The sequence below is a fragment of the Cebus imitator genome, unplaced genomic scaffold (assembly GCF_001604975.1).
Source record: "Cebus imitator isolate Cc_AM_T3 unplaced genomic scaffold, Cebus_imitator-1.0 Scaffold85, whole genome shotgun sequence".
NCBI lineage: Eukaryota > Metazoa > Chordata > Mammalia > Primates > Cebidae > Cebus > Cebus imitator.
The window spans coordinates 3,936,668-3,945,008 of record NW_016107400.1 but is presented as its reverse complement, the minus strand read 5'-3'; the positions used below and the strand labels follow the sequence as shown (position 1 = coordinate 3,945,008).

At 42.3% G+C, this 8,341-nt stretch overlaps 2 protein-coding genes across 6 annotated transcripts in view; one reads left to right on the top strand and one right to left on the bottom strand.

Annotated features, from left to right (window-relative positions):
- LYRM1 (LYR motif containing 1) overlaps positions 1-8,341 on the bottom strand; it is a 25,024-nt gene that overhangs the window by 3,353 nt on the left and 13,330 nt on the right. For 3 of the 5 annotated variants that reach the window (XM_017534338.2, XM_017534337.1, XM_037740571.1), the window contains 2 exons: positions 6,813-6,971; positions 1,770-1,862 (listed from right to left, as the gene is read on the bottom strand). In XM_017534338.2, coding sequence (XP_017389827.1) covers positions 1,770-1,862; positions 6,813-6,971 — 252 coding nt within the window. Of the gene's footprint in view, positions 1-1,769; positions 1,863-6,812; positions 6,979-7,273; positions 7,293-8,341 lie in introns of those variants that run through there. The other 2 variants (XM_017534341.1, XM_017534340.1) reach the window with 2 other exon arrangements.
- DNAH3 (dynein axonemal heavy chain 3) overlaps positions 1-8,341 on the top strand; it is a 237,164-nt gene that overhangs the window by 218,707 nt on the left and 10,116 nt on the right. The gene's annotated exons all lie outside the window — the stretch shown is intronic.

The following is an 8,341-nucleotide window of genomic DNA, read 5'->3' as shown; positions in this document are numbered from 1 at the left end:
TGTAAAATAAGTAGACAGTAAAACATTATATCCAGAATCCTACATATGTAAAGAAAAAATGTAGGTACATGAGTATAGAAAAAAAGACTAAATGGGTATACTACCAAACTAATTAGGTTGAGCCGCTACAATATAAAATCGCTGTTTTTGTAGGTAAAAGGATTGAACATTGGCAATTTTCCATTTAACAGTTAAAGTGGTCACCTTCTATACAAATAATTTTTTAAGAATTTTGGGCTGGGTGCAGTAGCTCACGCCTGCAATATTAGCACTTTTGGAGGTCAGGGCGGGCAGATTGCCTAATCTCAGGAGTTGAAGACTAGCCTGAGCAACATGGTGAAACCCCATCTCTATTAAAATACAAAAAATCAGCTGAGTACAGTGGCACAGGACTGTAGACCCACCTACTCGGGAGGTTGAGGCATGAGGATCACTTGAACCCGGAAGGCGGAGGTTGCAGTGAGCGGAGATCGTGCTGCACTCCAGCCTGGGTGACAGAGTAAGACTATCTCCAAACAACCAAACAAACAAAAAGGAATTTTGGCCAGGCACGGTGGCTCATGCTTGTAATCTCAGAGCTTTGGGAGGCTGAGGTGAGCCCAGGAGTTCAACACCAGCCTGGGCAACACAGTGAGATCCCATCTCTACAAAAAATGAAAACATTAACTGGGTGTGGTGGCACAAGCTTGTAGTCCCAGCTACTTGGGGAACTGAGGTGGGAGAATTGCTTTGGCCTGAGAATTCAAGGCTGCAGTGAGCCATGACTGCACCACGGCACCCATCCTGGGTGACAGAGAGAGACATTTAGTCTCCATAAATAAATAAATTTAAAATTTTAAAATTTATTTTGTTGTTTTAAATTTATGGTTTGAAAGAATTTGAGAAAGAAAAACATAAATTTATATATATTTATCATTCTAAATTCATATAAATTTGAAAATTAGTTTCTTGATAGACATTCTGAATGTATTAAATTTATTTATATAAATTTATTTTATTATTTTAAATTTATATATATTATTTATTTATTTATTTATTTAATTTATTTTTTGAGACAGGGTCTTGCTCTGTCACCCAGGCTGGAGTCCAGTGGTACAATCATGGGTCACTGCCGCCTCAACCCCCTGGACTGAAGCAATTCTCCCACCTCAGTCCCTCAAGTAGCTGGGACTACAGGAGTGTGTCCCTATGCCCAGCTAATTTTTAAATTTTGTGTAGCAATGGGGTCTCACTGTGTTGCCCAGGCTGGTTTCAAATTCCTGGGCTCAAGTGATCCTCCTGCCTTGGCCTCCCAAAGTGCTAGGATTACAAGCATATGCTACAGTGCCTAGCCTAGGTGAGAATTTTTGACCATTTTTACTTTCTACTTTATGCATTCCTTTCATGTTTGAACTTTCTTCATTTTTTTTTTAAGTAATGAGTTTAAGCAATGAACTTTATTCTTTTAGTAACAATAAACCTGCCTTTTATAATTAAAAAACTACATTTCCATAAAAAAGATGAAAATGAAATAAGAAAAGCTCTATAGTGTGAGCTGGTTTTCCCTTCCATATGTGGAAGGCTGTGTAAGTAGGAGACGTCATGCATTCATTGACATTTTACTTTGTTGTGATGGCTGGCAGCATGCAAGGATAGCTTATTTCCAACATGCTTCCCACAGCAGCTCTAGGCTTCTCAGCAAGCACTTGCCCTCTTGTTATACATTCTTGGAAACAACTGTGTTGATGAGGGTAAGTACCCACCACCTGTTTAATCAGAGTCACACTTACTGGCCTTGGATAAGGAATCTTGTAATGCAGTCCAATTTCAATCCTGGCTGTGCATTCATCTATACACTGTTTAATTAGGTCTGTGTCCGTGAGCTATTTAAAAAGGAAAAAGAAATGAGGCTGTTAGCATATTTCTAACGGTACACAGAGTATAGGTATACATTTTCTCAAACTTTTTCAGTTCACTGGCCAGTAAATTAAATGTTGCTAATTTGGAAAATCAAAAGCAATTTAATATTAAAGCTTACCATAAACTTTTTGAATCGTTAAAGAAGGTAATATGTACACATGGTAAAGATAACTCAAATAATAAAAAGGATATAACATAAAAGCTATGCTTCCCTCTTACTCTTCTCTTCCAGTTCCTCATCTCAAGATAACAATCAGCAGTTTCTCATGTGTTCTTGTGGGGGTATTCTATGTATATATGAAAATGCACATGTATATAGAAGCTTATTATTTTTCTCATGCAAACAATAGCTCCCTTTGTTCTGAACCTTTTCTTTTTCATTAACATAACTTGAAGTTCCCTCTATTTCCATCTATAGAGCTGCCCCTTCTTTTTAACTGCTACACAAAATTCCAACAGAAGGCTTTATTATAATTTAACCAATCTCCTACCCATGGATACTGATTTCCAACTTTTTTGCTATTATAAGTGATTCTGCTATGGATCCCTCTAAAATTATTTTGCTCCCATGCATATGAATCTAAAAGATGAATTCCTAGAGAGAACTGCTAGGAAAAAGGGGATAGGTTCATGCATTTTTAAGTCTCATGGATATTCCCAAATTACCAATTTGTATTCCTACCAACAATCTATAAATTATATTCCCACCAACACTGACTGAGTGCTTCTTCACACCCTCTTTATGTTAATTAAACTTTAAAGTTACCCAATGGTTTCTGCAAGTGCTGTCCTGAAACCCCTGGAGTAAGACACTGGAGAATGATCTACCCCTCTTAAACTGTCAACTGCCTTGCTCATTAGTAAGGGGAACAAAGGGCTTTTGAAATTCCAAAATAGTCAAATCATGGTATAATCTACTTTCAATTAAAGGAATAAGAAATTCATTCTGAAAAACAGCCAAGTAGGAAAAAGGGAGAAACTCTTTCATTCTGAGGAAGGAAATGAATCAAGACGCGGCTGTGCTGGGAGTTTGCAAGCCGACCTCAAAGGAGAGCTAGGATTGCATCAGCACCAGATAACACCCACAGCAAAGTCTGGGTCTATGTGGCTTGGAAATTTCAAGGGCATTCCTGTCCTATGGCACCTCTTGGAGCAGAGATGAAGAGTTCCAGGAACAGCAATGCAGAGAACCACAGCTGAGTCCCTTGCGGCAGAGGCCCAACTTTCTGACCTCTGTGCTTCTCAGAAGCCATTGATTTGCTGTCTGTGTTGGAAAAGATTTCCACATTCTCATTTGCCCACTGAGATTCAGAGCAGTTCACAGGATACCTCTGGATTATTAAACTCTCAGAACAATCAAAGTTACAAGAAACTCCTTACGTCTGCATGAGGAAGAAAGAGAAAGCCTTTGACAAAGATATTAGTTAAGGGGGTTGGGGCTTCTGGGACTTCAGCTGTCTATCTGAACAAGCCGGGGCTAGCATACTCCAAATTCAGTCATTCACGGGCTGGCTGCATGATTCTGCCATATCCACATACTACATATACTAATGTTAAAATTTTTCATTAAATGAACTCTCTCTTAAGCAATAGTATTTGTGAAAGTGTGGTCTAATATTCTCTTTCCTTTCTAACACGTGCTAAAGCAAGTACATATCTTAAAATTAAAAACCCATGTACCTCTTCTGCCTACTCCCAAATAATCTCATGTACTGTCTGTGACACATACACCTCCCTCTGGCCCACCCCTCAAGCCAATCCAGGCCAAGGCAAAGGAAGGGTTATTGCAATAACTGAAAAACCAAAGTCTGAGTAGTTTCCAGATGAGTGTGCATGCAAAGGTTTATTGGGCATGTACTAGGCCCAACACCACAGGCTGGACAGTGCCTTAACTATCCAAGTTATTACCTAGGCAGAACAACTCTGATACTTGAAGCTACAGAAAAGGCACAGTGGTATATAATCAATGGATGCAGTGACTGCTACAGACAGCTATTGGAATTCAGAACAGGTGGCCATCATGGGATTGAGGGGGGTAGCAAAGAAATTGAAGATTTCCTAGAGGAGTTCAGTTGAATTAAAGTATTTACAGCTGCTCATTCATTTAGTGACATCACAATGAGGTCCTTTGGGATATACTAGAAAAGTATAAGACCTTGTTTATATGTTCAAAAAACTGATAATCTGGTTGGGAAAACTATGGCAACATAAAGAAGAAAAAGGAGAATATAAACAGCTACTTAGGGATCTCCAAACCTTTTGATCACCTACTCTTTTTATTATTATTATTTTTTGAGACAGAGTCTTGCTTTGTTGCCCAGGCTGGAGTGCAGTGGTATGATCTTGGCTCACTGTAACCTCTGCCTCCTGGGTTCAAGTAATTCTCGTGCCTCAGCCTCCCGAGTAGCTGGAACTACAGGCATGCACCACCATGCCCAGCTAATTTTTGTACTTTTAGTAGAAATGGGATTTCACCATGTTGGCCAGGCTGGTCTTGAACTCCTAACCTTAAGTGATCCACCTACCTTGTCTTCCCAAAGCGCAGGGATTACAAGCGTGAGCCACTATGCCTGGCTGATCACCTACTCTTTTTTTTGCTTTGAGATGGGGTCTCGTTCTGTCACCCAAGCTGGAGTGTAGTGGCGTGATCTCAGCTCACTGCAACCTCTGCCTCCTGGGTTCAAGCAATTCTCCTGCCTCAGTCTCCTGAGTAGCTAAGACTACAGGCTTGTGCCACTGCACCTGGCTAATTTTTGTATTTTTAGTAGAGATGGGGTTTCACCATGTTGCCCAGGCTGGTTTTGCACTCCTGACCTTGAGTGATCCACTCACCTTGGCCTCCCGAAGTGCTGGGATTACAGACATGAGCCAGTGTGCCCAGCCCACCTACTCTTTTCATTAAAAAAATTTCTGAGTCCACAGCCCCCATATATGTATTTATATTAATTTATAAATTTAGTAGTTTATAAATTATATATATGTACAAACAAGTTCATTGTAACTATGTACCAGATGGACTTTTTACAAAGATGAAAGGAAAGAATAAATAGAAATAGCAATTGTATTTTATTCCCATTTTAAGGAATTCATGCGGTACATATACTCTGGTTTGGCAAGCATGGCCTATGCTAAGAGCAGAAAAAGTTTGGGGAAGCTAAGTTTGGAGGAAGGTTAGAAGGATAGAGAGAAACTTCATAAGTAAGTCAGCCTTGAAAGGCTAGAGGCATCACGGATTCAGAGAAGGGAAAGTTGCTGCCGATTAGACGGGTTTCTTTGGTAGCACTTTTTATTTTTTTGAGATGGAGTCTCACTCTGTTGCCCAGGCTGGAGTGGAGTGGTGTTATCTCGGTTCACTGCAACCTCTGCCTTCCGGGTTCAAGCGATTCTGCCTCAGCCTCCTGAGTAGCTGGGACTATAGGTGCATGCCACCATGCCTGGCTAATTTTTATATTTTTAGTAGAGACAGAGTTTTACCATGTTGGTCAGGCTAGTCTGGAATTCCTGACCTTGGGCCTTCCAAAGTGCTGGGATTTCAGGTGTGAGCCACCATGCCTGGCTTTTTTTTTTTTTTTTTAAGAGACAGGGACTTGCTATGTTGCCCAGGTTGGTCTTGAACTCCTGGGCTCAACTGATCCTCCAGCGTTGGCCTCCCAAAGTGGTAGGATTACAGGTGTGAGCCACCATGCCCAGTCTTTGTAGCACTTTTCTCAACTGTAATTTTATATTTCTTTCCATTTAACTCAAATGCCGTTGACAGCTCTGCCTTGGTTTGGCTCATGTTTGTCCTCAACACCTAGTCTTGTGTTTGGCACACAGTGGGCAATCGGATATTTGTTGAGTGAGGAATGAGAACAAAAAGTGGCAGAGTGGTGACAGGAGCTGTGACACCAATGGGCCAGTGGGGAAGGGCAGGCATTCCTGTAGAAAGATGACCCTGCTTTGGACCATTATGCTCTGGTAAGGTCCTTCAGGTGGCCAGGCATAGACCAAGGCTGAGGATTCAGATGTGATAGCTTAAATCACAAGGTGGCTGCATGTTGCACAGGCCTCAGCACAGAGGTTCGACCTTGAGAGGACCCCTGCAGCTGGCAGGAGGGCGTGTGATGACAGGGCCGAAGACAGGGAGTCAGAGGTCAGGGAAGGAAAAGTGGTGAGGGTAGATCGTTAGGAGGTTTCATGAGGGGAGCAGTGACAGCGCTGAATCTATTAGGTCAGTGAGGAGGTGGAAGAGAAGTCAGGCATGAAAGCCTCTTTCCACGCTTAGCGCCAGGTGGTCTTCCCTGAACCTAACAGCTAATGCTTTAGCGCTCGTGGGGGTGGGTCCAGTCTGGCTCCCTGCTGTCTGGGTGTGCATTTCCCTTAAACCAGCTAATGGAGACACTATTTTACCCAATTTTGTGGTCCCAAAGGGCAACCTCACTCTGCTAACCAAAGAGGCTTGAGTTCAAAGCTGTTATGAAGGAAACCCTGTGTCTTAATCCTATTCTCTTCCTTCTAAATGGCTTTATATTTAGAGGCTTTGAATAGTTTATGAATTGAAAAAAAATAAAAAAACAAAAAACCACTTCCCCACACACCTCCTATGGGAGTGGCCAGCAATGGGTACAGTATCGGGACTGGCTCCTCCTCTGAAAACTCTCATTGGCCTGACACATGTCACCTGGCTCATAGGGTCTTCTGAGCACAGTGAGCCACTTACTGGCTGGTTTGAGACCTGGAAGAAGTGAAGAGAGAAACACAGCCTTCGCAGTGGTCAGGTGAGCTAGCCAAGCTGTGCACTGGCCCCTTCCTGCCCCACGTTCTGCCACCAAGACTGTGTGGCTCAGCCCTCTCAATTAAGGACCGAAAAGAAATAAACAAATATCATAAGGAACTCCTCTCCTCTGTGCAATCTCCCAGTGGGGTCTACTTACATTTTTGTTTTTCCGGAACAGCGTTCTGGCTTCATTTAGTATGTACTGTTTTTCTCTGATGGTGTCTTCCATCTGCCCTGATGTCGCCTGCCATTTCCTTGCAAGCCTGAAAATGCTGCGGTAGAGGCCAAGGACTTCTTGTCGTGTTGCCGTTGTCATCTTCAGACTCACCAAAATAAAAAAGGGAAAATCTGCATAAAAATGTAGTTTGACAGGAGGCAGCCAGGCAGATGTACAGTTTTTTAATCAAGACCTTTAATTAGTCTAGAAATAATTGGTCTTTCTCAACAGATCTGTTGGGTAGCACTGCTGCAACCGTGTAATAGAAACACAGTATCTCTCAATCGGCTTAGTAATTCATCCACAGGTTGAAGGTTGCTCAACTACACTGTTTGCCATGGCAAAACCAAAACTCATACTTACTATTCTTTAAACCGGTCCAGTAAAATTATATTACTCACCCGAATGCCTAGGAGAAGGCATATTTTGGACAATGGAATTTAATCCATTGGTTACAAATTCAAGTGCCTCTGCAGCCTGGCAGGTAATATAAATGAAAGGACCTGCTTCGATGGGGACAGTGGCCACCTGGACCAGACATGCCCCCTTGAAACGGAACAGTTGCTATTCAGCTCCAGCCAGCAGCTGCCATGTAGAAAGAAGTGCCTAGGAATGCCAGATTTCCTGATAGCTTAAAAATAGGTGGCAATCCAGAGTTTTAAAATATGACATCTCAAAAAAACACACTAAGTCATTATTTTTGAAAATGTGAGGCTGGGTATGGTGGCTGACACCTGTAATCCTAGCACTTTGGGAGACTGAGACGGGAGAATTACATGACCTCAGGAGTTCGAGACCAGCCTGGGCAACATGGTGAAACCCTGTCTCTACTAAAATACAAAAAAAAATTAGTCAGGTGTGGCAGGGTGTGCCTATAGTCCCAGCTACTTGGGAGGCTGAGGCAGGAGATTGCTTGAACCCTGGAGGCAGAGGTTGCAGTGAGGCAAGATCGTGCCATTGCACTCCAGCCTGGGTGACAGAGTTTTTTTCTTTTTTTTCCAAAAAGAAAAAAACAAAATAAAGTGTGAGGACTGTAAAGGCCAAACAAAATGAGTCTATAGGCTCAGTTCCACCCAGAGGTTGTCAGGTTGCAACCTCTCTTTTAGTTTGTCGTAACCTTTTTGGAAACATTTTTCAAAATTGTTGGTCTATTTTTTTGTCCAGTAAGTATAATTAAAAGTCTTTCTGGGCTGGGGGTGTTGGCTTACACCTGTAATCCCAACACTTTGGGAAGCTGAGTTGGGTGGATCACCTGAGGTCAGGAGTTTGAGACCAGCCTGGTCAACATGGTGAAACCCCATCTCTACTAAAAATACAAAAGTTAGCTGAGCATGGTGGCAGGCGCCTGTAATCCCAGCTACTGGGGAGGCTGAGGCAGGAGAATCGTTTGAACCTGGGAGGTAGAGGTTATAGTGAGCTGAGATCGCATCACTGCACTCCAGCCTGGGCAACAGTGACATTGTCTCAAA